This window comes from Salvelinus sp. IW2-2015, linkage group LG2 (assembly GCF_002910315.2).
Source record: "Salvelinus sp. IW2-2015 linkage group LG2, ASM291031v2, whole genome shotgun sequence".
NCBI lineage: Eukaryota > Metazoa > Chordata > Actinopteri > Salmoniformes > Salmonidae > Salvelinus > Salvelinus sp. IW2-2015.
Window position 1 is genome coordinate 30,018,497 of NC_036839.1, and position 21,236 is coordinate 30,039,732.

At 44.0% G+C, this 21,236-nt stretch overlaps 2 protein-coding genes across 2 annotated transcripts; both read right to left on the reverse strand.

The window, feature by feature from the left end:
• Positions 1–293: 293 nt before the first annotated feature.
• Positions 294–14,235, reverse strand: LOC111977993 (A-kinase anchor protein 17A). The gene is made up of 9 exons (XM_024007758.2): positions 14,106–14,235; positions 13,485–13,593; positions 13,245–13,354; positions 10,671–10,800; positions 10,301–10,504; positions 9,960–10,184; positions 4,568–4,713; positions 2,350–2,590; positions 294–2,245 (listed from the first exon to the last, which is right to left on the reverse strand). The coding sequence occupies exons 2-9, from the start codon at positions 13,572–13,574 to the stop codon at positions 1,262–1,264; spliced, it is 2,130 nt and encodes a 709-aa protein (XP_023863526.1). The 5' UTR covers positions 13,575–13,593; positions 14,106–14,235; the 3' UTR covers positions 294–1,261.
• A 2,263-nt stretch (positions 14,236–16,498) lies between these two features.
• sowahca (sosondowah ankyrin repeat domain family Ca) lies at positions 16,499–19,130 on the reverse strand. Its single transcript, XM_070448354.1, has 4 exons — positions 18,477–19,130; positions 18,025–18,311; positions 17,502–17,888; positions 16,499–17,401 (listed from the first exon to the last, which is right to left on the reverse strand). The coding sequence occupies exons 1-4, from the start codon at positions 18,949–18,951 to the stop codon at positions 16,919–16,921; spliced, it is 1,632 nt and encodes a 543-aa protein (XP_070304455.1). The 5' UTR covers positions 18,952–19,130; the 3' UTR covers positions 16,499–16,918.
• Positions 19,131–21,236: the final 2,106 nt, after the last annotated feature.

Consider the following 21,236-nt stretch of genomic DNA (forward strand, 5'->3'; position numbering starts at 1 on the left):
GGAGCAGAATAATCAGATTAGTCAAATAACCCAGATTACAGTCAGGGGCTTAGACCTCAATACACTGGGACCTTGATAAACACTACACACACACACCTCATTCTGTTTCATACTGTCATTACACTGGGGCCTGCTTTAACACCCACTACTATACCTACGCACAAAAAAACTTCAGTTTGTAATAGAACCACAGATTAGCTAGAATAATGAAATGATGTTTAGAAGGAATGATATAGTAGGCATTAAGTTATCCATACATTCAATCAGAATATTCATCCAAAATAAATCACATCTTTTCTGTCCTTTCTTTATTTCAACAAATAAAATGACAGTGTGTTGAGGACATGCAGCCACCCATCAGAACAGAGAAACATGAGCATATACAGCAGATTGACGACACCCTGAACCTTTATACAACGTTACCCACTCACACACTCATCAATAAGGCAAATTAAATGTACACAGACAGGCAGGCTCCTGGCTTGAACTAGCAGGAACACCATTCAAAAAATGAACATGGTGACACCAGGCTTCAGTCTGGGGTGGGTGCTTTAAAACAGAGTCACCTAAAATTCTCTCTCACCAGAACACTGCAGACATCTTTAAATCTCACAGAACCACTTTATGTTCTAGTGACATCAAGTTAGAACTGAAACTACTGTCTAGTCTGGTGGTTAGACGTGAAACTCGGAAACGTGTGTCTGGTTAAGCTGTTGGACATATTTTAGTCTGATTGTCTTTGGCTTCGTTCTCTTTTTCCTGGGGTAAAACACTTGATTTAGACTACAGCTGTCTATCTATCTATCTACTGCACTAGACTGTGTGGTGTCTGGCCATAGGACTACAGATCCCTGCAGAAGTGCTCTAATATTGAACTACAGTTCCCAGAAACCCAGTAATATTGTTCTTCTGAAACACTACAGGCCATTCACTGTGACCCTAAAAAGTTTAAGTATTTTTTCTATCTTTCCTCAAAGGAGACACATACTAACCAAGTGATCAAACTACAGCACATATGGCATCTACACTACATGTGTCAAACAGAACATAATAGCAGTGTAGCATTCTGTAACCTACAGATGAACGAAGAGCATTGGTGGAGGGAGAGAAAGAGAGGTGTGTATGTGGAGACTGTAAGAAGCCTGATATGGTCCAGAGACAGTGGGCAGCAGCATATGGAACCAGATCCCCTGACCGTGCATTACTAAAACTAGGCCCAGGCATAGGGTCGTCTTCTGTCTCCTCTGGCTGTGTTGACCGTTTAGTGTCGTCTGGAATAACTACTACTACGCCTCCTGGAGTCCCTGTCTCTATCGCTGCTCCTGTCTCCACTCCTCTCCTTCTCCCTGCTCCTGTCTTTCGCCCTGCTCCTCTCTCTACTCCTAGAGCTGCTGCTACTAGATCTGCGCCTGCTGTCTCTATGTCTATGTGTCCTCCTCCCTCTGCTGTGGCTCCTCCCACTAGAGCTTCTGCTCCAATCACGGCTGGTGCTCCTGCTGCCCCGTCCATGGTGACTGCGTCTCTTGTGGATACAACTTCCACTCCTCCTCCTGCTATAGCTGCTCCTCTTCTTAGAACTACCACTTCTCCTCCGTCTGCTATCACTTCTCCTTCTCCTCTGACTACCACTCCTCTTTCTACTAGAGCTTCTTCTTCTCCTGCTACCGCTGCGTCTCTGGCTGTACCACCTCCTGCCCCGGCTGTGGGACCGACTCCTCTCCCTCACCTCTCTGCTTCTCAACCCATAACCTCTTCTCTCCTCCATGCCTCCTTCCCTGTCCTCTCTGCCCCCTCGCCTCTCCTCCCATTCTCCTCGCCTCTCCTCCCTCTCTACTATTTGTTTCTCAGTGACGTGTGATCGTACGGTAGCTCTGGGGCTCTCCTCTCCCCTTGGTCTAACCACGTTCACCCCCAGGGCCCTGGCCGTCTTCCCCAGGTCGGAGCTGTCTCCCCTGGGCATGGTCAGGGCAGAGGGCTGGGTGGTGGAGGTCTGGTTCTCTCCCTCTCCTCCAGCCTTCTTCAGCAGGTTACCAACCAGTCTCTCCCTCAGCTCTCTCTCTCTGCGCTGCAGATCCAAGGCACGCCCCTTCTCTAACTCCACACGTCTCAGCTCCGCCTCCTGCTCCCGCCTGCAGGCCTCCATCTGCTTCTGCCGGGCTAACTCCTCCTTTTGCCTGGCTAACTCCTCCTTCTCTTGCTCCTCTCTTTCCGCTCTCTCTTTCTCCTGCTGCTGCTGTTTCAGAAACTGAGGGAAGGGAGAGAGAAATGATTAAGTGGTTCCTATCAGCATGTTTCCGTATTGAATGTTCAATGGCGCCATGTATCAAGTGTCTGTAGTAGTGTGTGTACCTTGGCCCTGCTCAGTAGTTCAGCGATAAGGCGTATAGACTCCAGTTTCCTCTGAGCCAACAACAGCCTTCTCTCCTCCGTCGTGATCTTCAACTGCAACTTCTTCTGCTCCACCTCCTGCCTCCTCTTCACCTTCTTTATGTTCCTCTTCTCCTCCCTCTCTCTCAGCTTCTGCTCTCGTTTCCGTATCCTCTCTGCTTTCCTCTGCACCTTTTCCTCCTCCTCCGCCTCTTTGTGTTTCCTACAACCACAGCAGAAGCATGGTACATCATCTAGTCTAATACATAGTTCTGCTACTGTCAACCAATACAAGCCCCAGTAGCCTAGTTCCTACCAGTGGAGGCTCCTCAGAGGAGGAAGGGCAGGACCAATTCTCCTCAGTGAATTTCATAAAAATAAAAACACTTAAAAAGTTATCCTTTTTGGATAAACCTATACTAAATATATTCACGGCACCAAATAATTGATTAAAACACAATGTTTTGAAATGAAGATCTACAGTAGCCTCAACAGCACTATGTAGGGTAGCATCATGGTGTAGCTGGAGGACAGCTAGTTTCTGTAGTCCTCTGGGTACAATGACTTCAATACAAAAATTAGGAGGCTGGTGGATCTCACCCCCTTCCATAGACTTACACAGTAATTATGACAACTTCCGGATGACGTCATCCAACATATCAGAGCTCTTGCAGCATGTTGTCCACCCAATCAAAGGATCAAATAATGAATCTAGTACTGAAAGCATAAGCTGCAGCTAGCTAGCACTGCAGTGCAAACAATGTGGTGAATAGTTTACTGAAAGACAGTAGTTGAACAGTTAAAGTAATTAAATCTTAAAAATTGAAGAAGCAAAAGAGAGAGAGAGAGAGCAAGCTATATTTCATTTCCCCCCCACTTTCACGTAGCTAGCAAATGCAGCTTGCTAATTTAGCCTATTCAAACACCCAGCTCAAACAGAGAGGGATGCTATGTTACCTAGCTGGCTCTGGCTATCCAACACTGGAACTCTTCCAAGTCAGGGTAAGCGTTTGGTTTTAATAATTTATTGCCATCGGGGCCTGCCGGTGTAACTGCTAAACTGCTTGCTAACTGTACTGCATGATTGCAACGGGTTAACTAACACGTTAGTTCTAGTAGCTATGTTAACTTCACGTTAGCTAATATGGTGAGAATAATGTAATGTAGGCTGTGTGTAGTGGTTAACGGTTATGATATGAAGGTTTGGCTTGGAAAGGTTCTCGCCTGATCACAGACAGCTGATGTGTACAGGAGTCCACAAGCAAAAGGAAAGGGTGAGAGGAGGAGAGCGTGTAGATGCGAATTATCCAATGATCGAAAGGATCATGCTGTTTGTGTGTGGCTGCTATGAAAGTGAGCTGTGTTTGCGTGTGATCAGGGGTGTATTCATTCTGCCGATTCTGTTGAAAGACTTTTCTTAAACTGATGCAAATTTGTTTATTTTGGACAAATTAGGGTATGTTTATCCCCGTTTCGTTCCATTTGCAACTGTTGGACCAATGATTACACCCTAGATCAGCAAGATGCAGGCAAGATTGTGCAAGGCAGTATTGAATGTGTCAATGTCTTACCTTGATTAGTTAAATTTCTCTCGACCTACATTGTAAACTTTCATTCCCAGGCTGGGTTGTAGCAACCTCATGAGAATCATGTAGAGTATCATGTAGTAGCCTAAACCTATCGATGTTACATTGAGCTGGGTGTATGGAATATGAATGACAGTCATCCAATATGCTGTAATAGAAATAAGGCCATGCTCCAAAAAAAAAGAACCGTCCTCCCTCATCTTCAATGGCACCGACCGCCACTGGTTCCTTCCACCTTCTGTTCGCAGATCTGAAGGACTGGATGGGTAACCACAATATGGTGGAAGCTCCCCTCTACACACTTGAAGACTAGGTCATTTACTTTTAAAGGTAATTTATGGTTGAGCTGACACAGTGTTTACCACGAAAGTAATCCCTGCAAACGTCGAGCTAATGCCTTTGAAAGACGCTTTGTCGGTTGTATATTGACCTGTGCTATTGCACGGTTCGGACTGAATCCCGGCCTAAGAGCCATCACTAAGATCACGGTAGAGACACGTAAGAAGCAAGGAGTAGGAAAACGGTAGGGCCAGTAAAGAAGAAAGGATTAGATAGACAGGGGTCAGTGTTTTCAGACCAAGCACATGAATTATTCTCCTCTTTTCTCACTATACCTCTCCTCCTCCTTGCGTTCCTCCTCCTCCTTCTCTCTGCGTTTCTGCTCCTCCCTCTGTCTCTCCAGCTCCTGTATTCTCAGTCGTTCCTGCTGGCGTCTCTTCAGAGCCACGTCACTCAGGTGCTTACTGGTGTCAAAGGTCACCTGACAGACAGATAGAAAAAAATACAGTGAGTCACCTGATTAGAGTTGGGGTAGGACTGCAGGGTGCACTAGTGACACTCAGGTCACCTGACAAAGACAGACAGACATGCTACTCTCCTGCCACCCCCCCACATCTCCTCCTCCTCATCTCACCTCATTCTCTTAATTTGGGTTGAGAGGCTTTGACCCCTGTGGATTAGACACTCAGATCTCTCCTCATTTCTCCCTCTGCCCCGCCCTCTTTCTCTCCATCCTCTTCATTAAGGCAGTACGGCTTAGTTTTGGATTAGGGACCAGGTCCCTGGTTTAGCCCAGTGATCCTTGGAATTATAATACGCCCCTGACTTTCATTTCACTAAAAGGCCTTAAACCTGTTGCCCTACACAAGCCTTTCTGTATTGACTCTAACCCTCCCTTCTCATTAACTAACACACAACAGGACAATCCCCTCAACCCTAACCGAGATCTAACCCCGATCTAACCCAGCCTTACCGCCTCTCTCTTCTATTGATGTTTCATCCCTCTTAGTGTGGTTATATACACTGAGTGTACAAAACATTAAGAACACCTGCTCTTTACATGACAGACTGACCAGGTGAAAACTATGATCCCTTATTGATGTGACCTGTTAAATTCACTTCAATCAGTGTAGATGAAGGGGAGGAGACAGGTTAAATAACTATTTTTAAGCCTTGAGACAATTGAGACATGGATTGTGGATGTGTTCCATTCAGAGGGTGAATACGCAAGACAACATATTTAAGTGCCTTTGAACGAGGTAAGGTAGTAGGTGCCAGGCACACCAGTTTGTGTCTAAATCTACAAATCTGCTGGGTTTTTCACGCTCAACAGTTTCTCGTGTGTATCAAGAATGGTCCACCACCCAACTTGCCAACTGTGAGAAGCATTGGAGTCAACATAGGCCAGCATCCCTATGGAACGCTTCGACACCTTGTAGTCCATGCCCTGAAGAATTCAGGCTGTTCTGAGGGAAAAGGGGGGGTGCAATTCAATATTAGGAAGGTGTTCTTAATGTTTTGGACACTGTATGTTTTTGTATGTTTATTTATTTTTATTTCACCTTTATTTAACCAGGTAGGCTAGTTGAGAACAAGTTCTCATTTACAACTGCGACCTGGCCAAGATAAAGCAAAGCAGTGCAACAAAAACAACAACACAGAGTTACACATGGGAAAACAAAACGTACAGTCAATAACACAATAGAAGAATAAATGTAGAGTGTGTGCAAATGTAGTAAGATTAGGAAGGTAAGGCAATAAATAGGCCATAGAGGCAAAATAATTACAATTTAGCATTAACAGAGTGATAGATGTGCAGATGATGATGTGCAAGTAGAGATACTGGGGTGCAAAAGAGCAAAACATTTTTTAAATAAGTAACAATATGGGGATGAGGTAGTTGGGTGTGCCATTTACAGGGCTGTGTACAGGTACAGTGATTGGTAAGCTGCTCTGACAGCTGATGCTTAAAGTTAGAGAGGGAGATAAAAGTCTCCAGCTTCAGTGATTTTTGCAATTCGTTCCAGTCATTGGCAGCAGAGAACTGAAAGGAAAGGCGGCCAAAGCAGGTGTTGGCTTTGGGGATGACCAGTGAAATATACCTGCTGGAGCGCGTGCTATGGGTGGGTGCTGCTATGGTGACCAGTGAGCTGAGATAAGGCGGGGCTTTACCGAGCAAAGACTTATAAATGACCTGGAGCCAGTGGGTTTGGCGACAAATATGTAGCGAGGGCCAGCCAACGAGAGCATACAGGTCACAGTGGTGGGTAGTACATGGGGCTTTGGTGACAAAACGGATGGCACTGTGATAGACTACATCCAATTTGCTGAGTAGAGTGTTGGAGGGTATTTTGTAAATGACATCGCCGAAGTCAAGGATCGGTAGGATAGTCAGTTTTACGAGGGTATGTTTGGCAGCATGAGTGAAGGAGGCTTTATTGCGAAATAGGAAGCCGATTCTATATTTCATTTTGGATTGGAGATGCTTGTCTGGAAGGAGAGTTTACAATCTAACCAAACACCTAGGTATTTGTAGTTGTCCACATATTCTAAGTCAGAAACGTTCAGAGTAGTGATGCAAGTCGGGCGGGCGGGTGTGGGCAGCAATCGGTTGAAGAGCATGCATTTAGTTTTACTAGCATTTAAAATCAGTTGGAGGCCACGGAAGGAGTGTTGTATGGCATTGTAGCTCGTCTGGAGGTTAGTTAACACAATGTCCAAAGAAGGGCCAGATGTATACAGAATGGTGTCGTCTGCGTAGTGGTGGATCAGAGAGTCATCAGCAGCCAGAGCGCCATCATTGATATATACAGAGAAAAGAGTCTGCGCAAGAATTGAACCCTGTGGCACCCCCATAGAGACTGCCAAAGGTCCGGACAACAGGCCCTCCGATTTGACACACTGAACTCTGTCTGAGAAGTAGTTGGTGAACCAGGCGAGGCAGTCATTTGAGAAACCAAGGCTATTGAGTCTGCCGATAAGAATGCAGTGATTGACAGAGTCAAAAGCCTTGGCCAGGTCGATGAAGACAGCTGAACAGTACTGTCTTTTATCGATGGCGGTTATGATATCATTTAGGACCTTGAGCGTGGCTGAGGTGCACCCATGACCAGCTCGGAAAACAGATTGCATAGTGGAGAAGGTACGGTGGGATTCGAAATGGTCGGTGATCGGTTTGTTAACTTGGCCTTCGAAGATTTTAGAACGGCAGGGCAGGATGGATATAGGTCTATAACAGCTTGGGTCTAGAGTGTCTCCCCCGTTGAAGAGGGGGATGACCGCAGCAGCTTTCCAATCTTTGGGGATCTCAGACGATATGAAAGAGAGGTTGAACGGCATAGTAATAGGGGTTGCAGATAATTTCGGAAGATAATTTTAGAGAGGGTCCAGATTGTCTAGCCCAGCTGATTTGCAGGTATCCAGATTTTGCAGCTCTTTCAGAACATCAGCTGTCTGGATTTGGATGACGGAGAAGCGGGAGGGACTTGGGCAAGTTTCTGCGGGGGGTGCAGAGCTGTTGGCCGGGGTAGGGGTAGCCAGGTGGAAAGCATGGCCAGCCGTAGAAAAATGCTTATTGAAATTATTGGTGGTGACGGTGTTTCCTAGCCTCAGTGCAGTGGGAGGAGGTGCTCTTATTCTCCATGGACTTTAGTGCCCCAAAACTTTTGGGAATTAGTGCTACAGGATGCACATTTCTGTTTGAAAAAGCTAGCCTTAGCTTTCCTAACTGACTGTGTATATTGGTTCCTGACTTTCCTGAAAAGTTGCATACCGCAGGGGCTATTAGATGCTAATGCAGTACGCCACAGGATGGGGTGAACCAATGACTATATCTGTTCTTAGTTCTACATTTTTTGAATGGGGCATGCTTATTTAAGATGGTGAGGAAAGCACTTTTAAAGAGCAATCAGGCATCCTCTACTGAAGGGATGAGGTCAATATCCTTCCAGGATACCCGGGCCAGGTTGATTTGAAAGGCCTGCTCGCTGAAGTGTTTTTGGGGAGCGTTTGACAGTGATGAGGGGTGGTCGTTTGACCGCAGACCCATTACAGACGCAGGCAATGAGGCAGTGATCGCTGAGATCCTGGTTGAAGACAGCAGAGGTGTAGTTAGAGGGCAAGTTGGTCAGGATGAGGGTGCCCGCGTTACGGATTTAGGGTTGTACCTGGTAGGTTCCTTGATAATTTGTGTGAGATTGAGGGCATCTAGCTTAGTTTGTAGGACGGCCGGGGTGTTAAGCATATCCCAGTTTAGGTCACCTAACAGTACGAACTCTAACGATAGATGGGGGGCAATCAATTCACATATGGTGTCCAGTGCACAGCTGGGGGCTGAGGAGGGTCTATAACAAGCGGCAACAGTGAGAGACTTATTTCTGGGAAGGTGGATTTTTTAAAGAAGAAGTTTGAATTGTTTGGGCACAGACCTGGATAGTATGACAAAACTCTGCAGGCTAACTCTGCCCCCTTTGGCAGTTCTATCTTGTCAGAAAATGGTGTAGTTGGGGATGGAAATTTCAGAATTTTTGGTGGCCTTCCTAAGCCAGGATTCAGACACGGCTAGGACATCAGGGTAGACGGAGTGTGCTAAAGCAGTGAATAAAACAAACTTAGGGAGGAGGCTTCGGATGTTAACTTCTCTAGGGTAGGGGGCAGCATTCAGAATTTTGGATGAAAAGCATGCCCAAATTAAACTGCCTGCTACTCGGGCCCAGAAGATATGATATGCATATAACTGGTAGATTTGGATAGAAAACACTCTAAAGTTTCCAAAACTGTCAAAATAGTGTCTGAGTATAACAGAACTGATTTGGCAGGCGAAAACCTTAGAAAAATCCATTCAGGAAGTAGTTTTTTTTTGGTTTTGTAGTTTTCTATTCAATGCCATTACAGTATCCATTGACTTAGGACTCAAATTGCAGTTCCTATACCTTCCACTAGATGTCAACAGTCTTTAGAAATTGTTTCAGGCTTGTATTCTGAAAAATGAGGAAGTAAGAGCAGTCTGAATGAGTGGACCCTAAAGTGTCACAGAGCTTTTTCATGCGCGCGACCGAGAGAGTGCCTTTCCCGTTTACCTTTTATATTGACGACGTTATTGTCCGGTTGAAATATTATCGATTATTTAGGCTAAAAACAACCTGAGGTTTGAATATAAACATCGTTTGACATGTTTCTATGAACTTTACGGATACAATTTGGATTTTTTGTCTGCCTGTTTTGACTGCGTTTGAGCCTGTGGATTACTGAAGAAAACGARCGAACAAAACKGASGTTTTTGGATATAAAGAGACTTTATCGAACAAAAGGAACATTTATTGAGTAAATGAATGTCTGCTGAGTGCAACCATATGAAGATCATCAAAGGTAAGGGGTTAATTTTATCTCTATTTCTGACTTGTGTAACTCTTCTACTTGGCTGGTTACTGTTTGTAATGATTTGTCTGCTGGGCTCTGTTCTCAAATAATCGTAAGGTATGCTTTCGCCGTAAAGCTTTTTTTTTTTTTTCTGACACCGTGGTTGGATTCACAAGAAGTTAATCTTTAAACCTATGTAAAATATGTTTTCTTTTCTGAATTTTTATAATGAGTATTTCTGTATTTGAATTTGGCGCCCTGCAGTTTCACTGGCTGTTGAAGAGGTGGGACGCTACCGTCTCACGTACCCTAGAGAAGTTAACATGCATGAAAATATTTATAGCATGGATAGTGTGTGTAGTTCAGTACCTTGATGTTGCAGGCCACAGCCTTGCCGTCCTCTCCTTTGTACATGAGCTTCATGCCTCTCAGTGTGTCCATGGCCTTGGCGAAGCCATCGTACTCCTGGTACTGGACGTACGCCTCAAAGTTAAGATGGCCGCCGAAGGTGAAGGTGTTGAAGTTCTTATCAAGAGTCTCCTCTCTGTACGGGTCCAGCATGGGGATGTCCACGTGACGCACCGGACCAAAACCCTGGGAGGAGATACGGGGTGTGTATGTTAGGGTTAGTGGGGATGTGTGTGTTAGGGTGATTGATTGATCGATGATGGATTGAGTGATTGCTAGGTATATGGTGCGTCCCTCCGTACCTGAAAGACAGCCTGCAGGGCGGTCTCGGAGGGCCGGTCGGGGGGTCCGTCAGGCAGGATAAACCAGCGACAGGGCAGGCCCTCCAGGTGGATGGTGTCTGGCCTCTCCCCTGGAACAGTATCGTTCATGTCCTTGGCGTCACGGAAGAATGAGTCCCAATCATAACGTGTCGGGAAGTCCATCTTATTCTCTACCGCACGCACCTAGACATCCCACAGAGAAATTATTAATTATTATCAGTCGATTGGGAGAAAGAGAGTTCTGTTTTGCAAGAACCTGGGGAAGGCTGTCCATGACCAAAAATACAGACTGTTACACTTTACATTTCCCCCGTACATTTTCAAGCCTACACAACATTATCTCCGCTACCTTGAGTATGTCAGTGAAGCCGCTGAGTTTGATGCTCTTCCCGTCCAGTTTGGCCAGCAGGATCTTCACCACCCCTCTGTTCTCCACTTCGCCCTCAAAACGGATGAAGTCCATGGTGCTCTTAGAGATCCTGCGGAGAGACAGAGGTGGGATGTTTACCTCTCCATACAATAAATATATCAGTACCAGAAAATATTGATACCAGGCAACCCATTGGCCGTATTATCAGTATTGTCATGGTTTAATGTTGGTTATTGTAGAGTTATTAGCTTGGTTATAGCTATAACAATACACATAGAAAACATGTGACCTATGACTACCAGTATGAATATGTTCCTCTAGATAGGGGCAATTCCATAGTGACAGGGTGATGCTGAGACTCAAATGTTTCACTTTCAAATGTACAGTACCAGTCAACCTACTCATTCCAGGAGTTCTGTATTTTTACTATTTTCTACATTGTAGAATAATAGTGAAGATATCAAAACTATGAAATAACACATATGAAATCATGTAGTAACCAAAAAAAGTGTTAAACAAATCAAAACAGATTTTATATTTGATATTCTTCAAAGTAACCACCCTTTGGCTTGATGACAGCTTTGCACACTCTTGGCATTCTCTCAACCAGCTTCATGAGGTAGTCACCTGGAATGCAATTCAATTAACAGGTGGGTCTTGTTAAAAGTTCATTTGTGGGATTTCTTTCCTTCTTAATGAGTTTGAGCCAAGCAGTTGTGTTGTGACAAGGTAGAGGTGGCATACAGAAGACAGCCCTATTTTGTAAGAGATCAATTCCATATTACGGCAAGAACAGCTCAAATAAGGAAAGAGAAACAACAGTCCATCATTACTTTAAGACAATAAGGTCAGTCAATACGGAAAATGTCAAGTACTTTGAAAGTTTCTTCAAGTGCAGTCGCAAAAGCCATCAAGCGCTCTGATGAAACTGGCTCTCATGAGGACCGCCACAGGAAAGGAAGACCAAGAGTTACCTCTGCTGCAGAGGATAAGTTCATTAGAGTTACCAGTCTCAGAAATTGCAGCCAAAATAAATGCTTCACAGAGTTCAAGTAACAGATACATCTCAACATCAACTGTTCAGAGAATGCGTGAATCAGGCCTTCATGGTTAAATTGCTGCAAAGAAACCACTACTAAAGGACACCAATAAGAAGAGACTTGCTTGGGCCAAGAAACACAAGCAATGGACATTAGACCAGTGGAAATCTGTCCTTTGGTCTGAGAAGTCCAAATTTGCGATTTTTGATTCCAACCCGCCATGTCTTTGTGAGACGCAGAGTTGGTGAACAGATTATCTCCGCATGTGTGTTTCCCACTGTGAAGCATGGAAGATGAGGTGTGATGGTGCTTTGCTGGTGACTGTCAAATCAAATCAAATGTATTTATATAGCCCTTCTTACATCACCTGATATCTCAAAGTGCTGTACAAAAACCCAGCCTAAAACCCCAAACAGCAAGCAATGCAGGTGTAGAAGCACGGTGGCTAGGAAAAACTCCCTAGAAAGGCCAAAACCTAGGAAGAAACCTAGAGAGGAACCAGGCTATGAGGGGTGGCCAGTCCTCTTCTGGCTGTGCCGGGTGGAGATTATAACAGAACATGGCCAAGATGTTCAAATATTCATAAATGACCAGCATGGTCAAATAATAATAATCACAGTAGTTGTCGAGGGTGCAACAAGTCAGCACCTCAGGAGTAAATGTCAGTTGGCTTTTCATAGCCAATCATTGAGAGTATCTCTACCGCTCCTGCTGTCTCTAGAGAGTTGAAAACAGCAGGTCTCACAGACTGTCTGTGATTTATTTATAATTCAATGCACACTTAACCAGCATGGCTACCATAACATTCTGCAGCGATACGCCATCCCATCATATTTTTTTCAAAAGGACAATGGCCCAACACACCTACAGGCTGTGTAAGGGCTATTTGACAAAGAAGGAGAGTAATGGAGTGCTGCATCAGATGACGTGGCCTCCACAATCACCCGACCTCAACCCAATTGAGATGGTTTGGGATGAGTTGGACCGTGGAGCGAAGGAAAAGCAGCCAACAAGTGCTCAGCATATGTGGGAACTCCTTCAAGACTATTGGAAAACATTCCAGGTGAAGCTGGTTGAGAGAATGCCAAAAGTGTGCAAAGCTGTCAAAGGCAAAGGGTGGTTACTTTAAAGAATCTCAAATATACAATATATTTTATTTCTTTAACACTTTTTTGGTAACTACATGATTCCATATGTGTTATTTCATAGTTTTGATGTCTTCACTATTATTCTACAATGTAGAAAATAGTAAAAGTTAATTTGAAGAACTGTTTGGTAACAGAATGATGGCACAAACTGTCATTCTGTTACCAAACTTTGCATCTTTACTGTTCTTCAAGTAAATGTGTTTTTGTAAAATTTTCATTGGAAATTGTTAAAAGTCATCTTTGTGCATAGAGTTGTATGGTTTGTTTTGCAATCATTGGTTTATGTTTGACATACATTTTAAAGTGAAAAAGCAGAGTGTCAGCATGACTGTTAACGTGGAATTGCCCATAGGGCCCATGCCTACCTGAGGGCAGAGAACTGTTCAGGAGCTACCATTGCCTTCAACCTCTCCATCACCTCCCAGTTAGAGATGCTCTTACCAGGCAGCTTCAGCTGGGGCAGTGCCACACTCACCTGAAAGAGAAATCATACAATACATATCACAATACATGCTCACCTGGAAGTCAAATACATTAAGTTGGAGATGCTCATTTAACTACTTTAGGTCCAAGTGTATGTGGCAGTGTGCATGTGTATCACTCACAGTCATCTTGGCGATGGGTTTCAGGAACAGGTTGTACTCCTGACACAGACACACCGCCTCAGTGGTGTCATGGACGATGGTGGTCATCATGACACCTGACTACAGAAAGCTGGGGGATGAAGAGAAAGAGGGGGGTGAGAAAGAGGAGATAGTCAATGGGATCAGTGTGGAAAATGTGTATATGTGCTGTGTCTTTCATACACTAATTACCTACCATCACTGGATATCTGGCTGGCCAGCCAACTAACTATAATTCATACAGAAACTGCCAATTAATGTATTTATTTTGCTAGCTACTGTAACGTTAGCTAATAGTATTTCCTTTTAAACATTAGCCATGATCTTGGCATCTTTTATCAAGTCACTAGAAAGCAGACATCACTGTGACACATTTGCTAGCAAACTAGCTAAATATCCGATATGTAGCGAGTAAGCACTAAAACTAAAAAACAAAGATAGCTAGCCGACTGGCTGCTAACGTTACGACTGAGTGGTTTCAGATAGCTAGCACAGCAGTTATAGTAACGTTAGCTGGCTAACGGTAACCAATGCGGCCGCAGCACTTTTATCCTCAAAACAAACACTGTAATAATTTACAGTTAGATACGTATATACACCAACCTGTTTCACCAGCAGCTAAATATATGTACTTTATGTTGTTTGTATGTGTTAAAACTAGAATATGTTCACAATACGTCAGTTAACTGCAGCTTTCTCCACAACAAATGAAGCTACTGGCGGAAACTTTAGAGTTGGGTGAACTTTGAACTTACCATAGACATACGAAAGGCTTTTAATGTAGAATTAAACATTTATCGCCACCTTGCGACGATTCCGGGAAGCGCATTTGCGCATACCGTAATGATTTACTAACGAAATTAAGAAATATTTCGATTGAATATGTTACATATGACATTTCTTCATCTTTTTTTAAATACAAAATCGTGCACGGATAAATTGCAAATTGTCAACAACAAAAAATGGTATCAAAGTATCCACTAGAGAGCAGCAAACGTCATGACAAATATATAATATTGGCAAATACACTTTTCCTTTTGTCTTTCTAAGATTTCTGCAAATGGAAACCTACGGCTGGAGTATGCATGAGAGTAGGGGGAGTAGAGTGAGCACCCCAATAGAGTGAAGTACAGTGAGCAGCACCCCGCTCTCTCTTTCCTCTCTCATCCTTCTCATTGATTCAGCGGTGCTATAGAGAGCTAGAGCCCCGGGCAGTAAAGTTGGCACAGTTTCCCTGAAAAGATGTGGAGGAATTTACATAATAGGCATTATTCCCCTCAGTGTGTATGTAGGTCAGACAGGCAGCCATGAGGCCCTGGCAGCACTCACCCTGTTCTGCTCTGCTGTGCACCCTGCTCTGTCATCATCACAGATAAACTGAACTTCAGTCATTTTTTTTACAAGAAGAGAAATTGGTAAACTTCTTTGCGGGGGCAACTCAGTACTAAACTCCCTTCAGTACAGATTAGGGACAGCGCTTGACTTGGGCACCTCAAATGTTCTACTGCTTGAGCTCCTGTTCCTCATAGAATATTAGCTCAAAAGTATTGTGGAGCTCTTACACCTAAATATAAACAGTACCAACACACAAAATGAGTACCGTTACCTATTTCAAGTCAAGCACCGATTAGGGATGAGAGGAGAAATGAGGGAGGAGAGGAAAGAGGAGAGACACATCATAAACACAACAGGTGCTGACTGGGAGTTGACTGTGAACAGTAACAGGTGCATAGCAGCTCCATCAAACAGCCTGTACACCTGCAGAGTAATGAATACTAGATTAACCTCAACTGTCTATAGCCAATCAAAGAGCATCAATAATTCAACCACACCACAGCGGACCTATCATTACGTTTCAGCATTAGTCTCATATAGACATTCAATATCTATAGCAATACCTCTGTGTAAAGTAATTGTATACTTCTGCTTTGACTACAAAAACACACAGGCGTCAGATGTGTGAAAACAGTTATTGCTTTATTTCCCCAATAAGATTCAAAGTGAAAAGAAGGGGCACTATGAAAGGAATCTGGGAAGAGAGGAGAAACATTCAAGTGTATAATACATATACAATGGCTCAAAACTGGAGTGGAATCAGACAATATCAGACAGACAGACAGAGAGACCAAGAAAACACAGAGACAGACACAGACAGACAGGCAGTGCACAGCATCTTTGCATTCATCCAACATTAGGAAAAGTGACATCAGGTGCCCTGCAGTCAGACTGCTAGAGTCTAGCAACAGGCTGGTATGTACAATATGCAGTATTTATCTATAGTATACAAGGACAATGACGACATCTAAACTGCAACATATGAGTGAGGAACTTCAGCCCAACACTATGATGATCATGCTGGAGAATTTGAGGGTATGTCCAAAAACATTGGAAATATTAACAGTCATTTATTGTGAGAAAATATAGGTACAAATATTCAGGGACATTTGTTCCACAGAATGAAAACATGTATTTATTCTATGGTAAATTCATGAACAAGTAAAAAACCTGATTGAATGAATGACTGTTTGTAGAGCAGGGTCTGTGGAATGGGCCATAGATGTACAGTATGTCCTACTCATTGGCTACAGTTCTGGCTATATGGATTTGATCTGCTGTAGAAAACCAAGTGATTACTATTTTTCTTTTTACATGGGGACTCCTTTTTCCCCCATCTCAATTCTAGGAGTTCTGACCCTTTCTTTTTCTATTCCTGACCATTTCAGGAATAGACCATTCACAGTCTAGCGAATGTAACTTAAAATGTGCAGAGTTTTTCTAACTTTACTGCAGGTAAAACATCTACACAACCCATAGGTTATAGACTCACTTATTTCATTCTGGTTAAACCTTCAAAGTGACAAGTGCAGTTACATCGAGATTCGTGTTGAAGGTGTTCAGTGGTTATTTTGACTTGTCTTTATAATAATTTTAGAAGTTAAATAATTATGTTAAATATATAAAATAATTATGTAGAGGTAATTACTGTAAGCAGCACCTTAAATCCCCACAGGATTCAGATCTATTGAGAGAACATTTTTCTTACAGCAAAATGATCCCAGATCTATTTCCCAGTAATCTCTCGTTGACAGATTACATAAACATAAATGCTACGAGCATCTGACCAAATTACGCAATATTTTAGTTCTGGGATTAATTTCCCAGTGACTAGTAAACGGTGCCAAATCTAAAGTTTAAAGTAGGCCTACAGTTCCCAGACCCAGGTTAAACCTACACCTGGATGGAAAAGCATGCTCATGCTCATGTTTTTTAGTCCAGGACTAAATGTAGTATGTGTTGGGTGGAAACTGGGCCGTTAGTACTAGATCCCATGTCATAATGGTATCATAATCAGTAGGCTGGTTATTAGGGCCGCCTTTGATCTGTTACTGTATGTGCGATTCCAACACTGCAGTGATTTATCCAAACAGATTGGAAATTGGTCTGCCTTTGAGGGGGCTGGTTGGGCTGGTCTCCCCCCTTTCTCCCTCCTCCACTCCCTCCCCCGTCCCTCTGAAGGAGGTGCTGTGGATGATCTGGGTCTTATGGCGTCCTCGGTGGAGCCGTGCGTTGATCCGACTCAGAGACGACTTCCTCTGAACAGCCTTGCTCCTTCCTGCCCCCCCCCCCCCCACCTCCCCCCCCTCCCCTGATCCGTTCAGCAGCCTCAGTGGGTTCAGGTTGGACTGGAGAACTCTGGGTAATCTCCACCGCCCCCCTTGTGCCCCGCTGTCTGCGTTCTCCGTGTCTGATTCTCCTCCTCCTACAGGGCTGGTCCCACCCCCTGGCTCCAGGGCTGCAGTAGAGGAGGCTCCAGGGGGAAGGTACTGGCCAGCTCTCCTCCCACTGTAGTCTCTGGCCTCTGGGTCTACAGACCACTGGTCTACCAGCACATGCACCACCTGACAATCACAGCACAGAAAACTTGATTTAAACCACCTAACAAGCACGCCACAGAAAACAATATCAGTGGACAGTGCAGGGCAGGAGGACAGCACCTACCTGTGTGTGTCCATGCATAGCGGCCAGGTGAAGGGGAGTGTACCCAGCACTAGAGCGTACATTAACATCCACAGGGACATTGTTCTGCTTGGCATGCTCCAGTAGCTGTGTCAACAGCTCCTCGTTGCCCTGCTTGGCAGCCCAGTGGAGGCAGGAGAAGCCCGTCACAAAGTCCCTCTTGGTCAGCAGGCTGGGGTCCAGGATGAGCAGCGGATACAGACTGTCCCACTGGCCGTCCGAGGCACACAGCATCCACTCGTGCTCCAGGGGGTCCAGGGCCACTGAGACACAGTCCCCGTCTGCAGACGACAGCAGAGAGGTGGAGTCACCGTCGCTCCTGACAGAGTCTCTGAGACGAGAGCTGCGGTTGATCAGAGACCGACGTACCTGGAGACAGGCAAAGACAGAAAGGAACATTTAGTAGGCTACATCTCAGAAATGGCAGCCTAAACAACCTTAGACCAGAACCAGTGTGGAAAATCTGTAAATACAATAGAATAAAATAAAAGTGTGAGTAGTCTACCTGTGGGGAGCTGCTCATCATTAGCTCTATGAAGTTCCTGCGGCTGCTCTTGGGGGTGTTCCAGTCTCCATCCAGTCCCTCCCACCCACCGTCCTCTGACAGAGCGCTGGTCAGCAGAGCCCTCTGGGAGCCCCGGGAGGTCCTCCTACTTCCCCTCACCTGCACCTGGCCAGCCAACACACTTGAGTCTGTCCCCAGTGCTGGAGCTGACTCTCTCCTCCTCCTGTCTCTTAGCTTCACCTCTCCACCTGAGAAGGTATCATCACTAACTTCTCTAAGCTTCACCTCTGTGACTCCACCTGAGAAGGTATCATCACTAACTTCTCTAAGCTTCACCNCATCACTAACTTCTCTAAGCTTCACCTCTGTGACTCCACCTGAGAAGGTATCATCACTAACTTCTCTAAGCTTCACCTCTGTGACTCCACCTGAGGTAACATCACTAACTCTACCTTCCTCTAGGCAGCATGGATGATGAAGATTACCGTTGGATTCCATGTCATTATCAAGCCAATATAGGGCGTCGGGTGCATTTGAGTCTTTTTCAGGTGAATCACATTTATCACTAGAATGTCCGTTTCCATCTCGGGTGACATTGCTGCTCCCACCCCGTTCTCCAGATTCAGATAGTGGGCGGTCCCTACCACACACTCCGTTGCCGTTACACTCTCCATCGTTGCCAGGGTCTGTGTGCTTCACGGAGCTTGTGCTGTTTTCCTTCAAACACACGAATTTCACTCCATCCTCCAGTTTTATGAAAGCAACGCTGTCAACGTGACGGTTCAACCTTTCATTGAACAGTGTTTTCTTTGACCCATCACTTTTCCACACTGATTCAAAATGATCAATCAGGTCCATATGTCTGACCAACCCTCCTCTCTCCGTTAGGAACTCCAGGACGGCTTGTTCTGTGCATTCGGTCGCCATTTAGAATAAATTGTGGAAATAGCCAACACAATAATAACGATTTAAAATGTTTCTTTCCCACGTTGCATCGTTTCATCCGTGCATCACTGACAGGTCTCTGAAGTACGGCGATAACAGCAAATTCATTATCACCATCATCCTAATCCCTACTCTCCGATTCTCTCCTCCAAGAGACAACCCGTGTGTGACAGACAGGGGTCGCAGTAGCATCAACACATCATCCCCTCCCATAGCAACGTAATTAGAGATCAGTGAAACTGGCATACTTGTATGGCCATTTTGGATCCAAAGTTCTGTTTGAAATTAACAGGGGTTCCATCCATGACAGAGCCACCATGGTAACAGTGGAAGGTTTTCATGTGGATGATACCATTGTGTTTAAAGAAGGGGTTACCAATAATTCATCTAAATGCAACGTTATCTACACTCATACAAACCGCTGCTGTTCACAAAGAAAGTGAAAAATTCCCGAAATGTAGCCTAAAATTGCGTTTTATTTATGTGAATTGCAGAGTAAAAAAAATTGGGGTTCAACAAGGGTTCTTCTAAGATCATCAAAGTTCCTTGAAGAACCTTGGGGTTCTTGACACCGAAAAATGCCCCCAAAAGGTTCTTCCAAGAACAGTCCTAGCTTGCTTGCTTGCTATTATGAAAATCGAATTCTTGCTTGCGCCGTGCCTAAGAACACCCCTTAGCCGTGAGATATTGGCCATATATCACAAACCCCCGAGGAGCCTTATTGCTATTATAAACTGGTTGCCAACGTAATTAGAGCAGTAAAACGAAATATTTTGTCATACCCGTGGTGGTTTGATATACCATGGCTTTCAGCCAATCAGAATTCAGGGTTCAAACCACCCAGTTTATAAAGGGAAATGCACGCTTTGGAATGCCATTCAAGGCTATCTGAAAGGAGTATTCAACAATGCATGGTATAAGTTAAAATATGATAAACACTATTGCTGCATTGGGCGCAGATGACTAAACTGCTCCCTTATTTGTGTGTGTCTATGTCTACAGGTATACTGACGAGGAGGCACACAAATGTATGTACAATTGGTATTGGTTTGCTGCATAATGTTATGCAGATCACATGTATCATCTAGTTAATTGTAATGGTTTCTCTAAAACCTTGGAGGACTCTTCAATGAAGATCCCAAAGGACTCTACATTATGGACAGGGTATGTGTATGAAAACCGTTGTCAAAAGTGACTCGTTTTTTTGACCACATATACCAAGGTATGAATACTGTCATGTGTACGTTTTGTTAATCATCTGTATAATTATATTTTTTGTACTCACAAACTTCATCCTCCCTACACCTCTGATGAATATAACAGGAAACCTGTTCGATCACCATGCACTGCAAAATGATTCTGGCTATGGATAGCATACAGAGGACATTCAACACATTAACATCAACATGCAAGGTGATGTAACCATTGGATTTGGGGCTCTGCTGGGAGATTACCTCATATTTGGTTTTAAAATGTTGCTTTGCCATTAAAATCATAATAAACACGGACAACTAAAATATTGTGTTATTGTTATGCTGATTAATAATAATAATAATAATCAGATATTTTTCTACGTTTCTTCTGCTGTGTCCTGGTGTGCATTCAGCAGGATACAATGTTTTGGAATGTTCAGATATAACTATGTAATGTAGCTAGAACAAACATGCTTCTCCGACAAGGAATCATTTCTTCTCTATTCATTTGGCATTTCTGTTGGCATTTCTATCTGCAACGTTTGGCAAATGAACGTGGCCCTGGCCATTGTCCTCATGGAAATATTTGTGGCTGCAGTGTAGTACTGAGACACTAGAGGGCGCGAAACAACTGCTTTAAACTATAGAGAGAAACTTCCATGCACTATGATACATTTCTCGTTCAAAAGTATTTCTCATCCTCATTATATAATTAATATATTAAATAACGACCTATAGAACACTCAGAATAACAACAAAGAAAACTAGATATTTTCATCAATCTCTGAAGAATGTATGCTTTATTCTTTTCAGCTATGTTTCTGTAGACTATTTAAAGGGTGTTTACTGGCCTACTGAGATGATCTATGATCTTCAGTGTTCTCTTCATGAAGCTCTATGCCCTTCTCACCTTCTCCTGACACCCTGCTGTGCTGCCTGGCTGACTGCCACACACACAGGTCTGGAATGTGGCCAGTTGATGCTGTGGAATCTACATAAATACAGTATCTGCAGCAGCTGAGCTGTGTGTGTTTGTTTGTATATAGAGGTTTTAGGCTTGGTGGGGGACTGAAC